The following is a 26,330-nucleotide window of genomic DNA, read 5'->3' on the forward strand; positions in this document are numbered from 1 at the left end:
ATAAATGTTGGTCCTAATTTTAAGGAATGTTTCTTGAGAAAGTAGATACCTAAGGAGTAGGAGTGGAACAGAGGGGAAACAAGGGAGCATTTCAGGGCAGGAGCTCTCTTTTCCTGTGCCTGTCATAAGACTTACCTGTGGTACTTCACTGTAATAAGTTTATAATCAGACCTACGAAAAGTCATGTTGTTCTCTGTTTATACTAGCCACTTTCCTCTGGGTGAAAGCCAGCCTTTGTTGCTTGTAATAGAAGGAACAGCACCTTTCTCTTCTGTAAGAAGCTTGGAGGGTACCTAGATTTACAACACAACCAAGTCTTAAACATGCTGCTGCTAGCCAGAAAGATGGCAGTCTCTGTTTGGCACCACACCTGCTCCTTTTGCGCAGGTGTGCCTGGTTACTTCTTCAACTGACCTGATGCTGATACAGTCATTATACAACCCAACACGGAAGAAGCCATTTACAGTCATTTTATTTGTCTTCATGCCTTTTTGGTTCACTACACTTGTTTACAATACAAATACACTATTCAATACAAAATACTCAATGACCATATGGTAGTATTTTTCTTCATAGTATCCCTGAAGTGCATAGGCCCTTCCTTTATCAACAGTGTTGCATAAACTACTGTACATGAGACAGACATTCCTATAATGAAGCTTTGTTACTAGAAGAAGCCAGGTGCAGACAATTCAGGCAATTTCCTGTGATGGGTTTAACTTTGGGACAGATGCTTTGTGATGTCTTTGCAGCTGTGAAAGGCTGTTTTATGCTATTCCTATGTCAAAGTTCTTGTCCCCAAAAAGACAGGCTCAGTAAGAGGAGCAAACGTGCAAAATTCAATCCTTCATATTCTATTTCAGACCTCTTACCTCTTGTCTAAACATTTGTGCCTAGTGGTGCTGCAGTTACTTTCACACTGAGCCTTTGTCCTTTTGTGAACACACAGGAGTGAAGTGAAGCAAGTGGACCAGTGACATTACACCACTGAAAGATGTGACTCGGCTAAATTTACGCAGATTTTGAGCTTTTAGTCTGTGGTACCTGACTTCCCTTCCCTGATACAGCAAAGCCCCTCTCTTGCCACCACTCCTTCTACTGTTCCTTGAGGAAGCAGAACAACCCAGACTTCTGGTCTTTGCTTCATTTCCAAGCACGTGATATGGAAGCAAGGTTCAGTAGTAAAAACAAAGATGAAAGCACAACTGGAAAGGTAGATAAACAGGCATCCTAACCTACTTTACCTTCAGCAGCTTACAAATCAGCACAGAGTCAGAAAATCTACCTAACGTCTACAGGAAACAGATAACATCTACAAGGAAACAAGTTGTTTTCAGAGTATGAGAGTGGTAGCACAGGATTTTCATATTCATTCTTTATATCCTGTAGATCGTACTGCTTCCTGCTTTTCCACTGCAGCATGAGACATACATAAGACTGGAATTTAAATATTGACAATGAAAAAGTTTAACAGTTTAAAAGCAAGTTCTGTACTTGCTTTTACATTTTACAATTTATGTTGTCTCAATAAGTTGTACTAACAATTAAAAAACAATGGACAAAATTTTGTAAGAGATTGTAAATGACTTCAACTGTTTCTTCTACAATACTGTAAGCCTAGCGTGGAAGGGTTTAAGAAGGGGATTTACACATGCTGGGATGCTCTTTGGTCTGTAACTTAAGCCCATGGCTCACTGGAGCTTTCAGAACTGATCAGGTGTATCTTCCCAGACACAGAAATTTGGTATTTGTACCTCAAATAATTGACTGGACAAAATGCTTTTGCTAGTGCTTTACATCCAAAAGAAACAGGCTAGAGAGCCAAACTGGTAGAAAGTGAAATACAGACATGGACACCGACTGCTTCCAGTTATAACAGAAATGCTATAATAAATTCTATTAGATATCTTCTTGTACAGAATTTAAGGTACTGTCTCATCATTAACAACTATGACAAGTTACTCAGCTCCTTACAGACAAACGGAGTCCATTACCTCTAAAACATCATCTGCTAGCTCCCCCCAACCTCTGCCTGGAAAAGACAGTTATTTTTTTTCCTACCTCTCTGGACGAACTCCTGCTGGTAATTCTTCAACCCAGGGCATAACTGCAGGGTAACTGCTGCTACCGCATGTGTACTGCTACATGAAGCAGGACTTCATAGACAGATAATTCCTGTCACAGCCCTTCAGATAATTTTGGGTGGGACAGCAATGAAAAGTGAAGTTCAAGTTGCTAACTTAGCAATAGAGGAAACTGGGTTTATTATTAAGGAAAGCTTTCTTTACAACACCCCGGGGGTTGATATAAATAAAATGGTGTTTTAATACTGAAATCCTGGAATGATTTCAGCAACAGGACATACATTCATTCGTTTGAAGTTAATGCAATCAGAGAGTGACCAGGAAACTGTCATTGATGCAGCCTGCATGGAAGTGGGAGAGAACCCTTTGGTCCAGACAATTAATTCATAGAAATAATTTGTCATTGATTCTAAGAAACAAGACATGCAAAATCTCCAAACTTTGTTTCTGAGTATCGCACTTTGATCAGCATCAGTACTCACAGAGCAGTTTGTGTAAACTGGAGCTTGGAGCTTAGACAGCAAACTGGTACACAAAACTAAATGCTCACTGTGGACGAGCTCAGAGATGTTGCTTTTTACATTAAAAAGAAGTACAAACTGGAGTTCTAAAGTCCTCTGCATTTCAAGTGTTAAGAGGCAGGGGAGGGTTTTTTTTTTTTTGAAAAGATACACAACAACAACAGAAAACACCAAAGCCAACGACAAACCAAACAAAAACAACCAAAAAAAGCATTTCATTTTGGAGACACGAAGGAAGCTTACTTAAAGCCAACTGCTAGTGCAAGAACCATACCCAGTGGACTGGAGAATTTCAGTAGTAATTCACCATTTTGCCTGACCAGTTATCTTCCTCGCATATTGCATAGGTAAGAAGCAGTAACGTGCTCCTTCATCGTTTACAATGTTCACTCTGTGAGACTATTTTGTTCAAACTTTTATGGTAATGTAACTGCACAGCACAAACAGCAGCGTAGTACACATGCTATCACCATGGCTGGAGAAAGCATGCTCCTTAAGCATGCATCACATTTTGCTGCTCGTTCTTTTAAGCTTCTCTAAGAATGCTACATCATAACCTGGTAGGTTATCTGCATTTCTGCGGCAGCAGAGCTGCTGCCTCAGATATAAGAGTAATTTCAACTCAACAAAGATCATTAACTTTCAATGTTTTTGTTCTTCTGTATTCTGTAAGAATACCCATCAGTACACAGTTCAGATTCTGTCCTCAGTCACACATAAGAGGCAGGACAGCAAAAACTCTACTCCTATGCAAAGATGAGCTACAGAAAACAATGAGGAGCTGCAACCCATTTGAAAATGAGAAAGCAAGAATATTCAAATGAAAATTGCTATTATATGTGAATAATATTGTGGTGCAAGAAAATTCTCTGATAGTGCTTACCTGCTGAATTAATCAGCTTTCCTGAGACTCCACAAACCTACCTCATTGACTTTACTGAGGTAGAAAGAGTGGCCAGTGTGACACTAACACAGTCTTAAGCTAGACAGACTCCTTCTCCAGTGGCTAGCTAGCGGCATGAATAGAACTACAAACATAGCGACCTCACCAATCACAAATATTTTCTTAATTCAAGCTAAAGCAGCCCGCATACAGCAGCAGAACACCCAAAGGTAACCTTAGTTATCACCACCAAGCTCATGCAGCAGCGGTGCAATGGATCACTGGCAGCTCCTCACTCAAGCTTGTCAACACAAGAGCACATCTCCATTAACTGACTACCACGCACAATTTGGCATTATTGCAAAGAAATAAAATAGTTCTACATAGCAGAGATGTGAGAAAAGCAGGTTAGGAGAGAACACTACTTCTCTCTGTGCTCCTCCCTTACTCCCAGTTACCTTTTTTTTTTTTTTTTTTTTTTTTTTTAACAAGGGCGGTGTCCCAGACCAAGCCCTCTGATTGCCAGCTGCATATCTCAAAGGTTAACGGCATGTAAACGCAGATACTGGTTGGTTTGCTTAAGCAGACAGAAAGCTTACCTCAATATTTGGAGCCAGGGCCAGACTCAGAATTACTTCACTGAAGAAAGAGTCTTGGCCTGAAGAACACCTTCATATTCCTTTGCTGATGCCTCAGAAGACTCATTTCTATAGAAATAGGCACCTTCTTTTCAGATAATTTTCATTAGTGCTCTAACAGCTCCGTGCACCTGTGAGTTAAAGTTACTAATGCACATCTTTACACGTGAATCATTTCCTACATCTATGTTTTGACAATACAGTTACTGGAATGTTTTTCATGCACAAGGTGTACAAATGAATCAATACAGCGTTTGCTTTTAAATCACGATCATATACATATTTTGTTAAAAAAACAAGGGCTTTAAACCCTTCAAGTACAAACAGTATCTGGCATCTGGAGTGCGGCACAATGTCAATGGCCTTTGTGTTGTTCTTGCTTGTACATGGTATGTGAAAGGCTACTTTAAACCTCTGAGATATGCAGATGGCTGTCCATTTTCAGGGCACAGCTGAAGTTTCTGTCATAATCACGGTCCTTTAAAGCTTCACTTCGGTTCCACGTGACGTGCACAAGTTGTGATGAAGGACATTCCTACTTCTGTAGGCCAGAAGGAATTTTACAGGGATTTACTCAGTTTTAGCGCTTAAGCACAGGAGAAAAACAAACAACACAGAGAAAACCAACAACCGCCCCCACCAAACCACAATGCCTCACAGCATCTCACCCATCCTCTATGCTTCCTGTTGCTTCTTTCAAGCAATTCAGTACGACCAGGCTTTCTATTGCCCTGCTATCCCACCATAACTACTATACATTCAAGGACTTTCAACGACTAGGCTGGAGCTGGAGCACAACTTGGGAAAGTGCCATTGTGTCACCAAAGTTGTCTCCTTTCTCACTTTGGATGAAGGATGCTCTCTACCCAAACCCACTAAAACCTCTGCCAGCTGCAGGTGCTCTCCAAGCATTCCTTAGCAACAACAAGTTTGGCACGGAAAATCCCAGACCTGAAACACTCAAGGCAGTGAGCTGTGGCTTTACGCTTAAGCAGAGAATGCACAACTAAGAAAAGCTCACAGGAAGGGCATGACAACAACCATGCGTATGAGTTAATGCGATAGGAAGCTGGGCCTCGCAGTTAACATTTGTTTCCTTTCTCTTCCCACCCTCCCCCTTGTTTCTTTTACTGTACTGGGGCTCTGGTGATTTGAAGCCTCTTGGGTTATTTGAAATTACAGCTTTGAAGGTGGCACTTTTGGAGCAAGTTGGCACAAATAGAAGGTAATGCTGTCACGTCCCTTGCTTGTGGCGTACTGGGTAACAGGACATCTCCTCAAGGCTTGGGGCCACAGGTGGAAAAGTCAAGAGGGTAGAGGGCTCTCAAGGCCCATGCTGGGTTATGTGGCTCTTGTTTCTAAGGGCGGGGTCCTCGTAACTGCTAGCACAAGGTGGCGTGGAGGCTTCCAAAGGTAAGCCCTGCTGTTGGTATCCGTAGTTGACATTCCCACAGGGGAAGTGACGGAGCCTAAAGAGAGGCACTTCTTTAACACTCGCTGTTAGGGAAGATGGCTCTAATAGCAGGGAGGAGCCTGGTAGCCTGCCAGTCACAATGTTGGGCCCCACAGTACAGTTTCCTTCGTGTCCCAAATTCTCCCTCTCAGGCATCTCTTTCTCCAGCAGAGGATTGTTTCTGCTGGCCTGCTTCTCCGCAAACCAGGAACCATAGGTTGGATTCCAGAGGTTGGTGGGCTTGTTTCTGGAGCCCCGGCCTTTGTGCAGCTCAGAAGGGGGGTTGGACTGGGTGTAGGCCATGTTGATATGTCCCCCAGCTGAAGCTGACTGCACCTTCCCAGGGACTGGCGGTTCCAAGGCTCCCGCTTTCCCTAAAGCTTTTCCAGCAGTGATGGCTGATGGCAGGGGTGGTGGAGATGGCAGAGTTTGCTTGTCATCTTTTCTGTCTTGGTGTGCAGAAACCAAGAGAGGAGGAATTCCTTCTGGGTCTTCTGGGTGTATCGCTACCTTCTCTTCCTCTTCAGCTGACGGGCCATATTCTACTGGCAAAGCAGTGTTGATGACATCTGGATCCTGCAGGAGAGACAAATAAGAATTTCTCCATGTCTGCTGCCAGCACACATACTCAGACTCATTAAAAACCTGAGACATCTGACAACTGTCATTGCTATGATCAGAGACCACCTTTCCCAGACCATCTACAACCTACATTCCACGTGCAGAGGAAGCTGACAGTGTAATTAGCCATGAGAGACAATGGGAAACCCATAAAATTGGACTCTTAAAAAAAATAGAGCAACACTAGAATTTACCACAGAACAGCAGAGAGCAAAAAAAAATGAAAAACTTTTTTTTTTTTTTTTTTTTTTTTAATGTCCAGCCGTTTTTCCTGTGGGGATGTTGTTTTGGAATCTATATGGTCTCAAAGTTCATAACATTCTCAGTTAATATTGAGAAAGTTTCAGCCATGAATGTATTGCCTCCACTCAACAGGGAGGAGTGAGAAGGCAGCACTGACAGATCCTTTGAAGCCCAAATCCACAGATACAGCAGCTTTGAGCTATTTAAGCAGTTTTGAAAATTAAACTGAGAGAAACATGGTGATCTGGGCAATCTTTAACTATTGCTAGACACCAAGGTAATCTATACGTAACAGAAAACACTGCCTCTCAATCCCAGGATCCAAACACTCATGAAAAACTGATCAAGCCTCCCAAACAGTGAGGGAAAGCAAGGTGACTGAGAAGAATAATTGCATGAGGTGACACAACAAACCCATACTGAGGCAGGCAGCAAAACATTTTCCAAGCTATTCTGCTCCATACTAGTCTGCTAAAAATGATGGTAAAAGAAATCTGTGTCTTCATAAGCAGGAGAGATATTTGGTCTGCTATTTGTAGAGCTGTGTAACCATACACCCTTTTGGACATGAAAGACAGAAGGATCAACCACCTGATGGGGCAAATGTCCCATCAGCTGGTCCCAGGCTGACATCAGCCTTCCTGGACTGATGACTGCAGTAATGCAGTGCCACCTTCTCATCTCACACTCTGGCTTGCCTAAACTCTTCATCAGCTGGAAACGTCTTCACCCATCTCATGGGAGATGAATGAACAGATACCTGAGTGCAGTACTCGATCCTCTCCAGTATTATGGCAAAGTTTGGCCTGTCTTCAGGCTGGTGCTGCCAGCACTGGGTCATAATGCGATACCTGAAAGAGCCGAACAAGAGATCTCATAAATGGCAGATCCTGCTGATACTTAACAGGTAGTCACTGCAGACTAGAAACCATAAGCACATGTTGCCACTCTCATTAATAAAGAGTACTCTGCATTCCCCAAAGTCAGACACCCGATGTACTGGTAACCACTGAAATGTGGCCACCAGTGGGGTGAAATCTACAGCCCATTAGAGAAATAACCCATTTGCCTGAAATTCTTGGGCAATTCATTAAAGGTTAGGCAGGGGCACAGGCACTGGAACACAGTTTTTCCTACCTGTGAACAAGCTTACACACTTGCAGTTTTACAGTCAGTCTAGGACAGAAATATTGCATGACCTTTGACCAAACAAGCAGTATCCTGTACTTTTCAAAGGGGTCCTGAATTCTTCTCCGAAGAAAACAGAAAAATTACCTGGCAGAGAAGTCACTGGCAATCAAAGTGCAATAAGGGAGACCAGCCAAGATAAAATCAATCTCAAAAGTCATTAACTTTGACAAAAGTCATTAACTTTTGACTAGAGAACAATATTCAAACCAGAAGTGTATTTGCATGAATGCATCAAAGTTAAAATCTCATACACAGGGCCAGGGCAGTTTTTAGGTGGATCCATCCTTCCTCCATTGGTTACAAATTCCAGAACCTCTTGGTTACTTTTGCTAGGGTAGGGCATGTATCCCAAAGAGAATATCTCCCAGAGCAGTACACCAAAGGACCTGAATACAGAAGAGAAGGAAACCAAAATGAAGGAGACAGGAATGACCATCATCAATGAGTGGTAATGAAATACATGTACAGTCAGCACTGCTCCTTGCAGTCCATGCTCAATGTGGAAGTCACTGCTGCAGGATTTGGTCATACTAAATTCTATAGTTGTAAAGGTAGATTTTGAATTATTTTAAGAATGCTAATAGTTGACTGGTGAGTTGAGTCTACAATATAGGTATGTAAATCTGGTTGTTTTGCTCTTTTACTCAGCACTGCTCAACTAGATGTAACAAATGTGAAAGACTGTACTTTTCTGAGACATCAGCCACTCAGCAGTAGCCTGAACACTAACAACAACCTTTTCCTCTTCTGTAAGCTCCACTTCATGAAGTATGCCAGTGAATCCCCACTGATGCTCTGAGTCCCCTAAATTCCCATTTGTACCTCAGAGAGTAGGAAAACAGGAAAATTTTCCCTAGCTAACAGCAGTCCTGGGCTTGTGGTGTGGCTTGCAAAGCCCTGAGTCCAGAGGAGGGCCACAAAGGTGATCAGAAGGCTGGAGCACCTCTCCTATGAAGAAAGGCTGAGAGAGCTGGGGATGTTCAGCCTGGAGAAGAGAAGGCTTCAGGGAGACCTCAATGCGACCTTTCAGTACTTAAAGGGGGCTTAGAAAAAGGATGGAGAAGGACTCTTTACTCAGGTAGATAATGACAGGACAAGGAGGAATGGTCTTAAACTAAAAGAGGACAGATTTAGATTAGACATTAGGAGGAAATCCTTCATTGTAAGGGTAGTGAGGCACTGGCACAGGTTGCCCGGAGAAGTTGTGGATGCCCCATCCCTGGAAGTGTTCAAGGCCAGGTTGGATGGGGCCTTTGCAGGGGTTTGGAGTTGGACAGTCTTTAAGGTCCCTTCCAACCCAAGCCATTCTATGATTTTAAAGCAGTGCCTACATCTGCCTCACTCTTCCTTCCCTGCCTGCTTGCTTCCTCAGCAGCACCTGCCTTTGCTGATCTTTCTGTTCCCTCATGTTCTCCAAGATTAATGGCTCTGAAGGACCTTGCTTTTTTTTTTTTTTTTTTTTTCTTTTTTTCCTAAAGGGAAAATGAATAGGAATGTGTTTTTTACAAAATATTGAGACCTTACAAAAAAAGTTACAGTAGACAGGCATACACACATGCACACACAGATGAAGAAGTAAAGGAAGCAAACCATGTGTCTGTTTTTGATGTAAATATCCCTTCCATGAAAGCCTCGGGAGGCATCCATTTGACAGGCAACATTGCACACCCACCCTTCCGATAGTAGCTGGCTCTGCAGAGAACAAGAAAAACAGAGTCAGCCATGAATTCAGAAAGTGTTATTAATTCAGGATTTGTAAAACTATGAATATTAACATTATCAGCTGGAGGACAGACTAATTTAGGCAAAGCAGCATGGCAGAGAAAATGCTGAAGAGGCCTGTTTCTTTTCAAAAAAACAGTGGAAATGGGCAGGCTGTGTAAGGACTGCTTTGCAACCTCCCTCACCTTAGGCTTGATCCAATGAACCTGAATTATCCTTATCTACATGCATACTCAAGTGACTTACTCACATAGTAAGTTGCTGCTGGCAAAGCAATTATCCTGCTCTTTTCAGCCACAACAGGGTCTCCACCTCATCTCACAAGTCATCACCTCAAGCATCCCTATCAAAAATAAACAAAGCTTTTCCCAAATATACCCAGTCTTCAGCACTGCAAGTGGAATCCAAAACCCTTATTAAGACCAAGAAACAACAAGGAGAAAGTTTGGCCATTATTACCTGGGACAGGAGATAGAAAAATCACTTCTTATGCTCCTGAGACAGAAGGTACTTCAGTTGTTTTGTGATTTTCACTTAAAATAAAACCTACCAGCCCCAAGTCCTGTGCTGTTGGTTACAGTAGACTGCTCATGCAAGTCAGTATCACTGTTCATAACTATGCAGCCTGAGCATCTGAAGGGTATTCTCAGACACTGAAACGTGCAAACTTCAAAAGCAACTCTGAAAACTCAGCACCAAAGTATTCATTTTGACAGGTGGTTCTGCTGACTGTACGTGTGTTACAGATGTTACTTTTTCCCAGCAGAGCCTGATATGACAGAGGAGCAGGGTCTCTTTGTGAAAAGGGAGATAGGGAAGAAAAAAAGAAAAAAATAAAAAAAATAAAAGGCAGTTCTCATACACTTGGTTTTTGAAAGTAGAACTCTGTTAGCATCACCTCAGGCTGTCATACTGGCAGACCTCAGGCTAAGCAGAGGCAGGCCTGGCTTAGTCATTGCACAGAAGAATCCCCAAGCAGGAAAAAGAGAAGCTGAAGCTCTAGAATAAACAGTGTATGTGACTGAGTACAAGGCTTTTCTTCCTCTGAGTCAGAGGCGAATCAATTCCCCAGCACAGCAGCACATGGTGCTATAGCTAGAGGTGCTATTTAGAAGATGAGATATCAGACTGCAGCCCTGACTGCTCATGGTCATTAAAGGCTTCCTGATGACTCTTGCAACATCAGAGTAGTTAACCCTGTGTCCTGGCTGAATTCCAGTTTGGATGATTACATTTCTCTAACCTTCCTCTGCACCTTCCTCCTTTACCTGCATTAAATTGCAGAGATTTACTGATGACACCAAACCAAAGGGGGAGAGGTAGTATCAAGCAGAGGGATTAAACTCAAAAAGATTTAGGGTCACAAAACAGAAAGGCACATTGGTGCCATTCAGCGTGGAGAAAGTACAGGCAAGAAACTGTAGACAGTGTATGAGAGAGAAGAAAAAAGCCTTCCATAGCCATGAGGCTTCATTACACAGAAGAAAGCTCTCAGGGAGTGTGAAAAGTCTCCAAAGCACAGTTCAAATACAGGTGAAGGCAAAAAAAAAAAATAAATTAATATATTAGTTGGGATTCATTGGGGTTGGGTGTCTCCACTCTTGTCTTGCTAGAGTTAAACACAGCAGCGTGGGAGCTTGCTGTCCTACATGAACACTGCTCATCTCTCATTTTAGCGAGCTTCCACTAGTGGATACCCTTGGCTTTAGCTGTTACCTGTATATATCCCGGGCCATGCCAAAGTCTCCAATTTTAGCCACTCTTCCAGGCCCTCGGCAGGTAAGGAGGCAGTTCCTGGCAGCAATATCCCTACAAGAAAAGGCAAGAAAACCAAGAGTGAGAGAAGAATCATGTAATCATTTAATAATTTTGCAGAATAGTACCTATTTTCCTGAGGTGTAGAGACCACCCAGAAAAGTCAGTGTTTATGGGTAACTAGAGATGTCCCAAATTCTAATCTCCCACAACAGTTTGAGCAGTTCCACTCCTTAAAGACTTCCTCCTTAAACTTCACTTAATTTCTCCAGGGAGTTGCAAGCAGTGCAGCTGATTTCAGCAACGTACCAGTCCTAGCATCAAGATATCTGGGGAGTGATCCACTGACATGCTCCTACCATGCCAGTTCAAATGTTGTCAGACAAGCACTGTACTATCAAAGACAGGAAGAACAACATGCAGGTAGTGTTTTGGAGACAGGTATGGGCCTGAATCTGTGCATGCAGGTAAAGCTCCATCTCTGCTGAGCTGAAGTACACCCTGAAATGTGAATAATGTGGTGGCATCCCTTGTGGATAACTCAGAAAAGCAAACTACAGTCTGGCCATAGCAACTTCACAGCCCCTTGCAAAGCCACATGCTGGAACTAGGCTCTTCTGATGTAGGCAGAGTGGCCACGCACTTTCATCATAAACAGCAGCAGTACAGGACTAGTGGGAGCCACAGAACAACTGCTGACAGCTTTACCTCCCTCCTGTTCTGCAGGAGCAGGTAACAGTAGTCACAAGGTGTACTTCTGGCTGTACTTGTACAGCTGTTCTTCAGGAGGGAGAAGAAAAGGGCTCCAGGATGAACAAAAAGACGCTAAGCAAAATTCACAACGGGGAGGGCTTTGAAGACTTCTGTCACAAGATTGCGTTTCCCTTTGCCAAGTAGCCAAACTGGCTGCATAAGTGCAGGCACTAAAAAAAGAGCTCAGGATCTCTGATAAAACTACAGACCTTTGCAACCTGATCTACAGCAGCATTTCTGTTAATTGCTTCTATTGTTCTGATTTTATCTGCCTTGCTTAAAGTTGTTCAGCCACTAGAGAGCAGCAGGACATAAACATATCAAACAGGGCATTAGGAGTCCCTCTGGCCTGTCTGCAAGTCATGCCCTTGCTGACACTGATGCCTTCACCTACCTGTGAATGAAGTGGTTCTCCTCCAGGTACTGACACCCACAAGCAATGTCACGAGCCACATGGAGCAAGTCCAGCATGGAGAGGGAGGAAGGCTGGTTCTGCCAAAAGACAAAGGACAAACAAATATGGCTTAAAAGCAAGAACACAGCATGATTGGTTGTTGATACAACACAGGACATGCAGGCATGATGTCATACAAATCCCAGACAGAATCAGAACAGCTGGATGCAATTTCCCAGCTCCATCAGGATTCTCCTTTAAGGTTCTCCCTCTGTTTTGCAAGACACAAATGGATTTCCCCCAGTTCTCATGGGAGACACTTCTGAATTTTCAGCATGATATTTTTTTTTTTGAGGAGGTATGTTGCCTCAACAGGTCCTCAGACACTTTCCTTATATCATTTCTAGTTCTTCTCCGAAGTCACCTTCAACATTGAGAATGACATTTTGTATAATGGCATGAGTCACATTTACTCTTTCCCTCCTACACATCCGTGTAGGTTTTATCTTGCCCCTCAGAGCATTGACACAGGTTTGCTTAGCCAATGGCTACGGAAGATGAGGGCTGCTAACTGCCTCTGCCTCTGATGAAGTCTATGGCCTTAGCCAGCAGGGGACAGGTGCTTTTGTGAAAAGGGCAGGCTGAGCAACAGCTCACATAGTGGGCTGAAACCAAACCACCAGCTTCTGCTCTGAGGTGTTAACCAGTGATCCCTGTGGCCAATCCTGTGGGGGAGGAGGGAACTAATTCTGCCAGAGGGCAGACAACAAACAGCTGGGTGGCAGTGATTGCTTATTCCACAGCTGCCATTTGCCTGGTAAGTGTTTATCTGGGGCCTTAGATATTTGACTAAGCAAACCTCTCCCACCCTCTCTCTGTTGACACTTACCATTCTGCCCAGCGCTCAAAAGGCACACTTGTGCATGGGTCTCTCCTACTGATGAACAAGCCAGCACCAGTTCTCCAGTAATAGAGACTGCTGGATCTACCAGCCTGTCTGCTGTAGTTGTAAAGAAACTACTCAGAATGATGTGGTGCTGAGCCACTTGCTCTAAAGCACCAATAACTGGGACTGAAAATAAGTCCGTGCTCTGCAGCAAGCTCTGCAGGAAATAGCTAAACACTGGACATTATCTAAACCTAAAAAAAAAGTCCTCATGTTTTCTTAAGAGGTTAGGAAAGACCTGGCCTCAGTGCTTGACTAATGAAGTAATTGAAATAAACAAAGCTTGTTTTTTCTGTGGTGTCATAAAACAAAATGACTACATATCACCTGCCTACACGTTATTGTTTACTCAGCATACTTCACTGCATATATATACATATATGCTTCAGTGATTCTTTAAAAGTCTGGACTGTCGTGTGTCCCCCTCCCCCCCCCCCCCCCCTTTTTATGCAGCATAACCATTTCCTAAAAACATGAAAGCCTCTCCTCCACCCACCAAACACTGTCTGGGGGAGGGAAGAATCATCTTTTCACCTCTCTGAGTTGAAGTGACTCACCAGCTCCAACAGAGGTACAGGAACAGAGGATGCCAGTGCCTTCCCCTCCCACCCCCCCACCCTTCAGGGAACAACCAAGGGGAAATGAATACCTCAGACTACCCATTCCTCTACATCTGAGCAAGGCTCAAAAACCTGAAGTGAAAGCTGAGCAAAAATCCCTGTTCTTTACTGTGTAATCAACTGCAGACCTGAGCTATGCTGCAAGGCAGCCTGTACCTTGAAAACACAAGCTGATTTGACCAACGTAGCTTTTCTCTCCCTCTTTCTTTTTCTTTTCCTTCCTCTCTCCCTCCTTGGATGAATTCCTTCCACCTTTTATGTTGCTCAAACAGATGTGACTGCCCAGGCAAGGATGCTTTAGCCATGTAATTTGTTTGAAAAATGAAGGGTTTGGATTCATTTTGCAAGAGATGCAGCCTTGAGGCAGCAAAGAATTCACTTCACAGCTGTTTACATCTTTTGCTCCCTAGATGAATGGACAGTGCTCAGAGCAGGGGGCATGTTAGAAGCACTAATGTGTCACTGATGTGACACCTTCCTTCGGCAGCTAAATCTTGCAAAAGGTGAATGAAATTCTGTGTATTGTTCACTGTAATCACTGCTCTGTGCAACAGGCGGCACAACACAACAGGAAACTAGGATTTATCTTCCAGAATTGTTCTTTGATTGCTTTGCTATGAGTGAGAAAAACTGGCACTGAACTTCTTAGAATGGACAATTCTGCAATGCTCCTATTTCAGGCATCTCTGGATCTACCAGGACTGCCTCTATCCAGAAGAGAGGGATTGAGATATCCTGTAATGGATATGAACTTCATTACAAATGGAATGGAGAAACCCCTCAGGGCTGGGTTTTTCTGGACCCATGGAGAAGCTTGAATCTGAAACTTACAGTAGGCATGGCTGTCATAAACTGACAATTTTCCACATAAGTGACTTGAATTGTGTTGGGCAAGCCATCCCAATGCCTAGCCATTCTTTCTGAGAAGAAATGTCTCCTAATTTCCAACCTAAACCTCCCAGCTGCAACTGCAACTTGAGGCCATTCCCTCTAGTCCTGTCACTAGTTACCTGTGAGAAGAGGCCGACCCCCAGTTCCCCACTTCCTTTCAGGTAGTTGCAGAGAGCAATGAGGTCTCCCCTGAGCCTCCTCTTCTCCAGACTAAATAACCCCAGTTCCCTCAGCTGCTCCTCATAAGTCTTGTTTTCCAGACCCTTCACCAGCTTCATAGCCCTTCTCTGGACACGCTCCAGGGCCTCGATGTCCTTCTTGTAGTGAGGGGCCCAAAGCTGAACACAGTACTCGAGGGGCAGCTCCACCAAACCAGAGTACAGGGGACGATCACCTCCTGGTCCTGCTGGCTGCACCATCCCTGACACAGCCAGGATGCCGTTGGCCTTCTTGGCCACCTGGGCACACTGCTGGCTCATGTTCAGGCGAGCATCAACCAGCACCCCCAGATCCTTTACCTCTGCACAGCTTTCCAGCCACTCTGCCCCAAGCCTCTAGCGCTGCATGGGGTTGTTGTGGCCAAAGTGCAGGCCCCAGCACTTGGCCATGTTGAACCTCATCCCATTGACCTCTGCCCATTGACCCAACCTGTCCAGGTCCCTCTGCAGGGCCTTCCTACTTTCCAGCAGATCGACACTTCCCCCCAGCTTGGTGTCACTGCAAACTTACTGAGGGTGCACTCAATTCCCTCGTCCAAATCATCAATAAAGATATTAAAGAGGATGGGCCCCAACACAGACCCCTGGGGAACACCACAGGTGACCGGTCACCAGCTGGATTTCCCCCTGTTCACCACCACTCTCTGGGCCCGGCCATCCAGCCAGCTTTTACCCCAGCACAGAGTGTACCTGCCCAAGCCATGGGCTACCAGCTTCCCCAGGAGAATACTGTAGGAGACCGTGTCAAAGGTCCTGCTGAAGTCTAGGTGTACTATGTCAGCAGCCTTTCCCTCATCCACCAGGCAGTCACCTGGTCGTAGAAGGAGATGAGGTTGGTCAGGCAGGACTTGCCTTTCATGCTGGCTGTGCCTGATCCCCCAGTTGTCTTGCACATGCTGTGTGATTGCACTCAGGATGACCTGTTCCACAACCTTCCCTGGCACCGAGGTCAGGCTGACAGGCTTGTAGTTCCCCGGGTCCTCCTTGCTGCCCTTCTTATAGATGGGCTTCACATTAGCAAGTCTCTGGTCATCCGGGACCTCTCCAGCTGACCATGACCGCTGATAGATGATGAAAAGTGGCTCAGCAATCACATCCACAGGTAGGTAAGAGCAGAGTTTAAAATATGTGTATATATATATATATATATATACATATATATGTATATAAGATTTTGATTTTATTCTTTAGATAGCGTCTGCAATGCTATCTAGCAAAGGCCAGGCATGAGGCTCCTCTGTGTAACCCCAACAACACTTGTTTCCTATATGACAGATATAGACAATATCCTGCCTCCAGATTAGCCTTCTAGTAATAAAAAACTCTGACTCTCTAAAATGCTGGGAAATAGTAGCTGCATGGATCAGTCCTTTTATAGTTACCTATTTGCCTTGTGTCATCAACTTACTAAATACAATTCAATTTTCTTACCGGTCTAGGCCGTGTCTCTCTCAGGAACGATTTCAGGTCGCCTCCAGCCATAAGCTCTAGCAGGATGAAACGGGGCAGTGCCTGCAAGCTCACTCCAATACAGCGCACAATATTCTGATGATTGAACTTGCTGCGGAGACAGGGAGGCTCAATAATGGATCAGCTTTGATCCAAAAAGCACAATTATAGAAAATAATCAAAATATTTTGCTGTGGGGAATTGTGTGTGTTTTTTTTTTCTGTTTGTTTGTGTGTTTGTTTTCAGAATAAGTAACAAATCCCAAAGGCATAGTAACGGAATAAAGGCAAAGTGCTACCCTTGCAATCCGCCTGTCTACACAGTGCAGAAATGGTGATTGGAGGAGGGGTGGATTGAAGGAGTGGCTTCCTATATTTTGCATCCTTTTTGTGCTACAGCAAGATTTGTGGGTCATACAAAGCAGAAAATATCTGTTAAGAGTTTATCCCTGCATTCCCTGTCCTGGGGTAGAAGCTGGGATAGGGCAAAATTGTTCCAAATAACATACTGATACAGGGATCAGCTTATTGAAGGGATATTCCTCAAGGCCTAGTGCTAATTGTTCCTAATTTCTCCAGGCCTTAATGTGATAGGGAACTATTTCCTTGGATTCTAGGACACAGTCACTGACATATGAAATGACAGCAGCATTGTGTCAATGGCATCTCTTCACAGTCAAACCAAAACTCCAGAGGTTTGTTTTTTCTTCATGCTCTGGTCTCTAAGAGAAATCTGGAGCCCCGAGCACAAGAAGGATGTGGAGCTGTTAGAGCGGGTGCAGAGGAGGGCCACAAAGATGATCAAGGGGCTGGAGCACCTCTCCTATAAAGAAAGGCTGAGAGAGCTGGGGCTGTTCAGCCTAAGGAAGAGAAGGCTCTGGGGTGACTTCATTGCTACTTTTCAGTACTTAAAGGGGGTTTATAAAAAGGAAGAAGGACTCTTTCCTTGGGTAGATAATGATAAGACAAGGGGGAATGGTTTTCCAGAGGTTAGAAGGACATAACCATTAGAGGTTAGAAGGACATTTTTCACTCAGAGGGCAGTGAAGCACTGGAACAGGTTGCCCAGAGAGGTTGGGGATGCCCCATTACTGGAAGTGTTGAAGACCAGGCTAGATGAGGCCCTGAGCAACCTGATCTAGTGGGTGGTGTCCCTGCGTATGGCAAGGGGGCTGGAACTAGATGGTTCTTGAGGTCCCTTCCAACCCAGGCCATTCTATGACTCTATGCTTCTATGATTCTATGATCTTATTATCAATTCTGAAAACTGGGCCTAAAGTTTTTGAATTTGGATAATGAAAACTAGTGTGGACCTTTGTGAAAATGTTGCCCTTAATCATCTGGTCCCTTAGTTTCTTCATTTGTAAGAATAGAATAGGAAAGTAACGCCTACCCCTACTGTAAAATATGGATCACTGTGGACATCACCTCCCAAAGCACCTTTTTTTTCTTATAGTGCTGGGCTTTGCAGGCCTATAAAAGTCTTTGTTCATTTTGTTCATACACACCTAATAATGAGAGCTTCCATGAGGAAGTCCAGCTCATCTTGCTCTGAACACACTTCTGGCAACGTCTGAAAAAGAAAGAACAGGTTGACAAGGAGATGTTTAAACTGACAGCTGTAGAACACCTGACACAATCAGAAGCACTAACATCTTTTGTGGTGATCCTTGTTTCTCCAAAAGAAACCTCACTCTAGTAATAGCTAGACCATTATAAACTAGACCGTGAAGCATGTTGAAAGATAAAGATCAGGATGCATTATCCATCAATCACACTGTCATCCTCCTACCAGTGCAGGAAATACAACAGAGTGCAAAGGGAACAGTGCTGATATATGGGACTCTACTGTGTAGAGGAGGAGGAATGAGACCATAGCTCCTGAGCTCTCAGATAGTTCAATACCACTACCTCCCAGCAAAACTAGGAGCTATAACAGCAATAATGCTGTTATATAACGTCTAGGAAAAAACAAGCTAGCCAAGCTTCTGAAGGACTGAAGTACCCTACCAGTGTCCCTTAGGATTTAGCTATGCACCCAGTGCATATCCATCCTGTAATGGAAAGACTCCTGCCTACAGCCTCTTTGATGTATATGCCAGCTGCTCTTGGCCAAATTAAGACTTCTGTCCCTCTGACTCAAAGACTTTGGACAGGTTACCACACCAGGAAGAGCATGCAGAGAACGGACAGAGGGTGGACTTGTTTCTCATTCTTGTAGTCTACTGCAGCTGTATAGGAAATCTTTGTCTACTTAACTACTTACAATCAACCTCTTTTTATAGAAAGCCCATATGTGACAAGCTGTACCATCACTATGATGGATGGAAGTGTTGCAATAGGACAGCAACCTTTCTAAACACATCCTTCAGTGCTACAGAAATGTTTAATCCATCTTCATTTGTATAATGCATTGGGACTCTTAGGTGGAAGGTGCATGAAACCATCATGATAACTCATACACTGTCACTTACTTTCACAGCCACCTGCAAGGGAGTGGGGTCGCTGGGGATCCCTGCCACCTGACCTTCATATACCTCACCAAAGGCTCCGTGGCCCAAACCCCTGGACAGACCAGAGAAGACAAGAAGGTATTACTACAGAGAACACACGTTATAATGCTGTGGTCACAGCTCACAGAATGGGGTCAGAGTTTTCATGGCAGCAAAACAGGCAGAACTGGATGTTGGCACCGTTATTTCTGATAATTCTCCTTATACTACGCAGCAGATGGGACCTTGATGTAATCTTTCCTGGACCCACAATGTCTTTAACTGGTAGGAAAAACAATCCTCAGAAAGGAACTGTCCCCAGTGAAATCGAACTGCTGGCACTACAGAATGTAATGGGTAGCACTTTCTGCTGCTTTGGTGCCAGTGCTATAGTGGTGGGTTCTCCACAACAGGTCAATAAAGATAGGTCTTAAGCCTTGGCATTTGCCCACCCTAAGCATAATAGTTCCCATGTTTATGCATCAGTACTAAAGAAAACATCGAACAAGAAACTAGGAGGCACAATGATTCTCAAAGGACCTGAATTTTAAATTAAGGATCTTTCCCTTGTTTGGTTTGTGATTCTAGGTAAATAAATAGTGATGACAGCACTTTGTAAAGCTCTAGGAGTTCACGCTGAGAATTGTTACTGTCACCGGTCATATTATGAAACTTATAGTTTTATTTTGATTAAGGATGCAGGGAAAAAAAAAAAAAGGGGGCTTTCACTAAGGCTCTCTTCTACAACAAGCACTTTCCTGGTAGTGCCAGGTCTGACCTCAGAGCTGCACTGAGTGTCCTCCAGTCTGATGTGGGCTGTATTTGCATGGGCTGTTGTCCTCCTAGGTCAAACAGGGGCTGCTAAGAGCAATCTACTCTGTTGAGAGCAGTGAAACAACAGTGAGGACTTGCACTGCCTGTGACTCAACCACTTCTTTAATAACATTTTGTAGGTATCAGCTTGAGACATCATTGTCTGCTCTGCCTGACCAACTTATTACAAACGAAGGATATAAAACAGATCTCTACAGCTCATAACTCACCCACCTCCCCAAAAGCAAAACTTCCCAGCCCCATCAATTCCCAGCTGCGTCCTTTGCTCTCTGCAGCTTGCCACACTTCAAAAATTCTTTCAGAGCCCAAGTGACAACAGCAGCAGCAACAGAGGGTAAAGTTTTGGTTACACCAGAAACTTCCAGATGCAGTACAGCAAGATCTGCAGGTAGAGGGGAACGTGATAAGAATGTGATATGTCTGCAATGCATTGCAGACTGCATGGGCTACTCTGAGCATCATCTTTTTTAGCTCCATAAGGTCCCCTATCATCCAAACTCTACTTTCTGCTCCTACTTCTTGGATTTTTGTTTAACAAACATGGTACCAGAGTAATGCCACATTCACCAGTGGTGTGCACTGCACAGCACAAACAGAGCAGGGTGGGAAAGAATTCTGAATTTTCAAGTCTTCTGTAGGAGACTATTTCCAACTTTACAGAAGTTCTGACCTAGACCTGTCTATCCTGCTCACTTTATATTGCTGTCTTTTTAATTCTATCTTGCAGCCTTAAAACCATTACTTTTCCTCCTACTGTATTTAAAGATGTCATTCTCTATACCAAAGGTCCCAAAGAGTGCCCTACAAGCCTTAGGCTTCCTAGCATTTCATCTGTTAATGCTGGAAATTGGCCATTCATTCCAAGTCTGCAAAAGATGTGTCCAAATTACTCGTGATGACTCTTCAGTTCCTTTCATGATTCTAGAAGATTAACACTGCACCTGTAAAAGGTTAAGGAGACAGCCGAAGTCTAATCCATTCCACATAAACCTAACTACTGCAGATTTATTATCTTTCTAGTGAGAAGGGGCATGAGTCTGAAAGTGTGTGAGTATTTGCATGTGCCTACATGAGTTCAAACCTGTGTAAGAGAGCCAGCATATGTCAGTATACAACATGGGGCATAGGGAAGGCAAAGATGAACTTACCGGATGAGGGAGATGTTTTTGCGAGGCACCTCTTTGAGGTCACTAATGGATGTGGTCTTTCCTGCAAAGCAGTAGTTGGGATTATAGTCTGTCATAATAGTGGAGGTACGCAGCTTGCTTAGTTTATATTCTGGGCTCTGTAACTCCATCTGCATGGCTTGTAGTTCCTGGTGTTTCCGACGATACACTAAATGTAGAGAAAACAGTAAACCAGAGACACATATTCCCTTTGGAAGACAACAGTAGCTCTGTGCTGCACATCTCACTGGAATTAGATGCATGGTCAAATTCCAGTGAATCGAAACAAACAGTGACCACTCACATTTCTGCACATCAAATAATTACAGATTGAAAAGGGAATCTGAAATTATCCAAAAACCTTTGATTTACATATGTTATAAAGAAGCAGGCTTGCTCAAAAACTGCTTGGAAAAAGTAAAATGAATTTCACTTGCAGAAATCTCTGATTTCACAGATTTGAGGTTTTTCTTTTGTCCTGTGTAGTTTAGTTTAGCCAAATCCAATCTTGAGAGACTCTTGCTATAATCAACTTCTCTAAATCATGTAGAAGTGACTAAAAGCCTGAAATAAATTATTGCATCACATTGTTCAAAAAGGATAGACTAAACTGTTACCTCAGAATAAAATATTGTACATAAAATTTATTTATTTTGCAAAACTTCCACTGTTTCTAAACAACAGAATTGGACTAAATTTGAAATCAGTTTAAAATCGTTTTATATTCCTTGAACCACTTCACTGATATCCGTGAAATCTCATTGGAAATTGTTAAATCTGTATGTAGGCACACAAATAGTTTTTAGATATTAAGCATCAACAGCTCTCACAAAACCAGTGACACTTCTGTCCTGGCAGCTTTACACCACAACAAAAGCAATAATATCTCTTAAAAGATGCACTCAGTAACTGAAACCTCCTCAAATTGGTCAATGTGGTTAGAAACAACTACAGAAAACTGACGTTAAGGAGTGCATGGGGGAAGGTGTCATTAAATACAGCAGTAGCTAAAAACCTGAACCTTTTTTCTCCCAGGGCCCAATTATTCTTGGTTCAGATACAGCCCTCATATGAAAATATCATTCGTAGAGAATCACTCACCAATCATGATTCCTGAAAAAGCCAAAATTAAGGCAGCAACCAATGCTGAAGTCACTACAGACAAGACCAAGGAGAGAGGGAGATGAACCACTGGTTCAGCTGTAACAGAAGCATGAGAAAAAGGAATTACATTTGAAATGATCTTTCAGTACTCACTTTTTTTGCAGGCAGATTTTTCTGCTCTTCCCTCCATTTACTCATCTGCTGCTCCTATAGTGTAGAAGCAACCTCTGATATGATCAGCTCTCAGGATCAGGACCTCAAATATCTCATTATTTCACTTCTCTATTTCTGATATTAATTGATATCAATCCATTAAAACAGATGGTTTTCTATCAAGGAATTAACACGCACTCTCTGGGTATAAAAACAAGACCATAAAAGCTGGGGACAGGAGCTGGAAAGATGGAAAGAACATTAAATTGCCCGGTCTAGAGTGCCACTATCAATGACAAATCAGAGCAAAAGCAGGAGGACTGCGATATATCATCTTCTAAATGTGTCTAACCCAGGCAGACAAAACTGATAACATGTGCAGCACAAAGTACTCCATGGCTGCATCCTCACTTGGATCACAGACCTCTCAATGACCGTCTATTAAGGTTCACTTCACCCAGCAAAATGACCATGCTTTTTACCCACTTTACAGATGGGGATGGTGAAAGTACAGAACGATTTTCCCTTACCAATGACAAAGCTGAGAGCAAGATCCTGAAACCCTGGAATCACTTGCTGTAATAGCTGGGCAAGAACATGAAGGAAACCTAGTAACTGAACTCAGAGCATTCAGTTTCTCAAGTAAAGCAAATACAGGTACTGTTTTCTTCAGAGATCCCTCATGCAGAATTTCTTACAGATTCTGCACATGCACTTTATGTTTCCAAATCTACAGGAATTACACCCTTCTGTACCTTGTACTTTTGTTGTTGTTTTCTTAAGAGGACTGTCCTGGAAGTTAAGTTTAGCTGGAAAATTCCTTCAGTGAGTATATGTTCATGATTTCAGAGCAAAATGGAAGCATCAGTGCAAACAGACATGCTGCTCTTTGTCTCTAGAAGACAAAAATTTGACTCACAACACTCAGTGCTGCCCAGTATGCCGAACACATACTATAAAGCAAACCAGTGATGCTGCTGTTTGCACCATACCTCTGCACTGATGTGCCTGTGTTCTAGCAAAATAACTCTTCAGCAAATACCAAGAGGAAAGAAGGTAACATGCAACAGAAAGCCAGTTTTAAGAAAGAGAAAGATAAGACTTTCTGCATGTTTACATGCAGAAAAATTGAAATTAAAAAATCTACAGATTTTTACCATTCATTTTCTGTTTCATACCCTACCAGCCTATCCCTTACATCTACTTACCTACACAAGACACACCGTCCTCAGCCAATTCTGTGCCCGGCTCACAAAAGCAAATGACTTTTTGAGTCTCGGGATCAACACGGCACTCGTCCATCTCACAGTGACTGCAGTTAAGGTGCAGCCTAATATCAACCTCTCCATGCCCCTCTGTCACTAGGGAATGGATGAAAGAAGCCAAGTTAATTACTGTAATGATCAGTCATATCGTTCCCTTGATCCTTTTCTCATGTGGAAAATAATGTCCAGCTAAATGAGCCCCGCTGCAGCTGAGGTGCACTGGCCCTCTTTCAGCAGGTAGTTCTACCAGGTTAATAAGGAGGCTGTTGCCAAGCCTAAGAAAAAAGGTTTTCTCTTTCCTGGTCCTTACCCCCACTGCGATAGAACACTGCAACGTTTTCAGAACCCTTTGACTGAATCTATCAGGCCAGAGTCTGTATTTGAACATACTTCTGGCTGCTCTAAAGCAAACATTTTTTTGATCAAACATATATTTTTGTTATTTTCTGAACGCACTGAAAACACATCCAACACACAGACTTCTGGGCAAACAGGCTTAGGGAAGACTGGAGTGGCAGTAGTTCTGGGAAGCGCAAATGCTTCACTGGACTTTGTTAAGCAATCTTTCTCCCTCGTGTTCAGAATGACACTAAGCTGTATCCAAAGGCTTTTAAAGTGTCCTACAGATGCAAACTATTCTTAACATGGAAGAAACTCACTAAAAGAGACTTCTGACCAACATGAATACCTTTAAGTGCTGGAGTGTATAAAGTACCAATTGGATTAATAAAGGACACACCATCCTCCCCATCCATCTCTGGGTCATTGTCCTCTGCAGCATTTCCACCTACATCAAACCAGAAGTTACCTTAACAGACTGAGGCTCGTTAGCACTAAAATACAGATAAGCATGCATGGCTTCAGCACATTTAGGGAGACATCCAAATGAGAAAAGAGAATAAATCAAAGTATTCAACATATAGGGAACACTTAGTGAACTGTGATACGAAACACTGGACTTCCACCTCTAGAACTTCAAGAAATTTAATAGCTGCAGATTGCTACACCTGCAGATTGTTACACCCTTAGTCCTGTTTTAGGCAGACTGTTTCAAACTAAGGGAGGAAGTTCATCTTTAACCATTTGGATGCTGTGAAAACATATAAGCCCTTCTCAATATTAATGTGGCCAACAGACTGGAAAGCACCAGTGCTCACGGTCTAGTTCAGTATCCTTGTTGATTGAAGTAAGTACTGCATCAGCAGAGGGAATAAATTATCTGATATCCTTCTTCTCCTTTGCACCCTGAAAGCAGGGTGGTCCACCAGGAATGGAGACTGAAGGAATTTATTCTTGAATTGCTCACTTGTGCTTTAGCATATAGAACATATCAGGAGCAAAGTATGGGAAATACATAGAACGTGGCAGAAGCATAGTATGGGCCATATATTTTGTACTAAAAGCATGCAAAGATTCCCCCACCCCACCCATCTTTATTCATCTTTAACCATCTTCAGTGCAAATCAAAATTATATCATGTAAGGCATTCTGTTGGAAAAAGAAGCATTACACAGAAACATTCATACAAAACATGCACTTAATCATTTAAACTCATTACTTCTCAGGATTTCAAGCCTATCATGGACTTGATTTAAGCTGTGGAGAAAAAGGGGTTAAAACATCCACCATAATGCAGATGGCTGAAGAAACTATGTGGCCCAGGAGATTAACGATTAGTAGAGATCTTGACCCCGGTCCACACCAGTTATAATCAACATAACGCCATCTGACAGCTGTCCTGAGACCCACAGCACATGGAATTAGTTCCTTGTTGACTGAAGTCAACACCACTGTCACTATTAAGAGGGGTCCTGGCTGGCAGCCTGAGCCCAGGAACCAAAGGACAGTGGAGACCACCTGCGTAGGACTGAGGAAGAAGAAGCTGCGTCCTTCTCCTGGCAGAAATATGCCTGGCTGCCAGTCTCCAGGACCAAAATACTCAAAATACAGGTGCTGGCAATGGAGCACCCAGGCTGTGGCTCCTGCTTCTTCAGTGCTATAACCCCAAATGGGTTAGTGCTCAAGAATCACAGCAGGATCTTGATGGCACATTCTTTCAGAGTGCAACACCAGGATTACAGCTGAAGGACTGACATCTGGCTGCTTGCTCAAAGGCTAAATGCCGTATGTTCATCTAGTGCTAAAAAGGAAACACACAGACATACTAATACGTAAAGTCTATAATCAAATATGCTATCCACAGGAGAATTAACTATCAGATATCTATCAGCCTTTTGCTAATCATTAGCACTAAAGGAGGGGAAGGGACACCTTGAACATGAAGCCACTTTACCTATATATCCTCCGCCTCCTCCACCTGAGGAGCACCCCCCTCCACCCCCTCCGAAACCCCCTCTTGTCTCCCACCCCCACTTCTTCATGGCCTGGGGGCAGGATCTTCCTCCAGTAGCACCTTCTAGCAAGGATTTTCCTGACCACAGGAAGGAAGTGTTATCATTCCAGCCACCTCCACCACCTGCAGTTAAGAGAAGAGAAAAGGCATAGCTGAAGGTTATTTTTGTGTAAAAAAAAATGCTGTAGGGAACTGCAGAACAAGCACTCATTTAGAACACCTCATCTGAAAGTAAGAATCTCATTCCTTTGTTAGAAGAGATGTCCTTGTAATAGAGTGCTACAGTGACCTCATTTTAGGGCTTTCGACCGTGTTAAACATCTGCATCTCTTTTCACCTACTATGCAAGGACTAGTATTTCCAATGGAAAATGTCAAAAGGTATCCCTACCTACTCCCCAACCACTTGTTACTGGCTTACGGAGCCTTCCCCTACTCTTCACAAAAAAATACTTAAAAAAAATCCCTATGTCATTTCTAACACGGAACAAAAGGCATTTATTGAAATGGATGTGAAAACATTTCCCAGCCCTGCTCAAAATACAACATACCACTGACTCACTTTCAGCTTTGCAGATTGTTC

General features: G+C 43.3%; 1 protein-coding gene across 1 annotated transcript in view; it reads right to left on the reverse strand.

Annotated features, from left to right (window-relative positions):
- Positions 1-5,450: 5,450 nt before the first annotated feature.
- Positions 5,451-26,330, reverse strand: part of ALK (ALK receptor tyrosine kinase) — a gene marked incomplete at both ends in the record, with an annotated part of 285,765 nt that continues 264,885 nt past the window's right edge. The window contains 14 exons of the mRNA XM_084285117.1: positions 5,451-6,155; positions 7,204-7,294; positions 7,886-8,020; positions 9,225-9,326; positions 11,073-11,165; positions 12,259-12,356; positions 16,365-16,494; positions 17,890-17,954; positions 18,856-18,946; positions 20,856-21,042; positions 21,975-22,073; positions 23,339-23,491; positions 24,084-24,182; positions 25,689-25,871. Of these exons, the coding sequence (XP_084141243.1) occupies positions 5,451-6,155; positions 7,204-7,294; positions 7,886-8,020; positions 9,225-9,326; positions 11,073-11,165; positions 12,259-12,356; positions 16,365-16,494; positions 17,890-17,954; positions 18,856-18,946; positions 20,856-21,042; positions 21,975-22,073; positions 23,339-23,491; positions 24,084-24,182; positions 25,689-25,871 (2,231 nt within the window). The remainder of the gene's footprint in view (positions 6,156-7,203; positions 7,295-7,885; positions 8,021-9,224; positions 9,327-11,072; positions 11,166-12,258; positions 12,357-16,364; positions 16,495-17,889; positions 17,955-18,855; positions 18,947-20,855; positions 21,043-21,974; positions 22,074-23,338; positions 23,492-24,083; positions 24,183-25,688; positions 25,872-26,330) is intronic.

This window comes from Netta rufina (assembly GCF_964035555.1).
Source record: "Netta rufina genome assembly, chromosome: 3".
Taxonomy (NCBI): Eukaryota; Metazoa; Chordata; class Aves; order Anseriformes; family Anatidae; genus Netta; species Netta rufina.